The sequence below is a fragment of the Meleagris gallopavo genome, chromosome 2 (assembly GCF_000146605.3).
Source record: "Meleagris gallopavo isolate NT-WF06-2002-E0010 breed Aviagen turkey brand Nicholas breeding stock chromosome 2, Turkey_5.1, whole genome shotgun sequence".
Classification (NCBI taxonomy): Eukaryota; Metazoa; Chordata; class Aves; order Galliformes; family Phasianidae; genus Meleagris; species Meleagris gallopavo.
This window is the reverse complement of record NC_015012.2, coordinates 22,993,032-22,994,512: the sequence shown is the minus strand read 5'-3', so window position 1 is coordinate 22,994,512 and position 1,481 is coordinate 22,993,032. Positions and strand designations below refer to the sequence as shown.

General features: G+C 31.3%; 1 protein-coding gene across 1 annotated transcript in view; it reads right to left on the bottom strand.

The window, feature by feature from the left end:
• Window positions 1–1,481, bottom strand: part of MTA3 (metastasis associated 1 family member 3) — a 120,401-nt gene that overhangs the window by 87,341 nt on the left and 31,579 nt on the right. The window contains exon 5 of the mRNA XM_019612705.2: window positions 926–989. Coding sequence (XP_019468250.1) covers window positions 926–989 — 64 coding nt within the window. The remainder of the gene's footprint in view (window positions 1–925; window positions 990–1,481) is intronic.

Here is a 1,481-nt window from a genome sequence, read left to right as displayed (position 1 = left end):
AATTAACCATTTTCCGAATTTAATGTTTTCTTTCCTAAATATTTTACCATACTGACTTTTCATACATTAGTCTCGAGCAGCACAAAAAAAACTGTCTGAAAAGGGCTTACACAAAAATAGAATTGATATATCTTGTACATTCGTTTGTAGTAAAGGTTAGGTGTTGCTCTCAAAGACATTCTACAGATTATAAGTGGTTTTGGTGTAGAAACATGAAAATAAAGAAATGCTAATTCCAACCAAAAAAAACCACCGTCAGCTTGATATTATATTAAGATTTCCAAATAAAAATACATTTATTTTTAAGGATATTTTGCATTACAAAACTAGCTTAAAGACTTATCTTTCAAATTCATGGATAATTTGTTTCCTTTCTAGTAAAACTAATTTTCTTCTACCAGAAAGGATAGGAGATGTTTTGCTTACAGTAGTTCAGAGTACTAAAAATTAAACTCCTATGCTACATTACCCTCTAGAAGAGAGCATCCCATCTTTCATCCCATTGACTTTACAATATAATATTTTGTCTAGAAAGACTTGTCTTTCTAGAACACCTCAAGACAGAAAAATAATAACTACACAACAACTAGAGAGCAATTAGGACAAAACCAGAAAAATACCACACTGTGAATTTCCCTGTAAGTATCCACTACCTGAAAAAGTCTACATATTTTTATTTTGTAAGTTACCATGTGAATTACTTTGAGTTAACTATTTTCTCAGAAACCTGTAATGTGCCATTTCAGTTATTGTTCCAAAGCACTTTCAAAATCAGTGTTCTCAACATTTTTGTAACATAACATCCAATAAAGCAGTTGTTTGCCCATTTACTGAAAACAAAAGCATAAAGCATACAAACAAAGCCAAAAAGAATAAACATAAAACCATTCCCAATATTTATAGAAATAGAAATCACAAACATTACCTCTTTCTCCAGATACGACAACACAGATTCTGTCTCATTCAGAAGTGCAACACTGCATTTTCCCCTATGAATACATAAGAAAGAACTGTTACTTTTGTAAAGCTAATTTTTTGTTGTTGTCAAAAAACCCTGCAAATTTATTTTTAATCTAACTTCATTTTAAAGCAATGCAAGCAGGTATGGATGAAAAATGTTAAGTGTGATGAATCCTCTTGCTAGAATAGGCTTTTTTCAATTTCAATTATTTCTTTGTAACAATGCACTACTTCCTGCATTTTGGGCACCTAACTCCTACTTAATTTCTATCAATTTGGGCAGTGTTTACCATGAGGTCCTAGTGGTGTTGGACATAGAACAGGACCTTCTCCATAAATCCATTCTATATGCAACAGATTAGCACATAAATAAACACTAGAAAAGACAAATTACTTTAGGGATCTCTGGGATTTAAAGATATAAAGACTCAAAGATATTATAGCAAAAATCCCTCATTTATTTCAGAGAATGTTTTCTGTAAAACTCAACTGCAGATATTACATGCCAATTGTTAACTGCA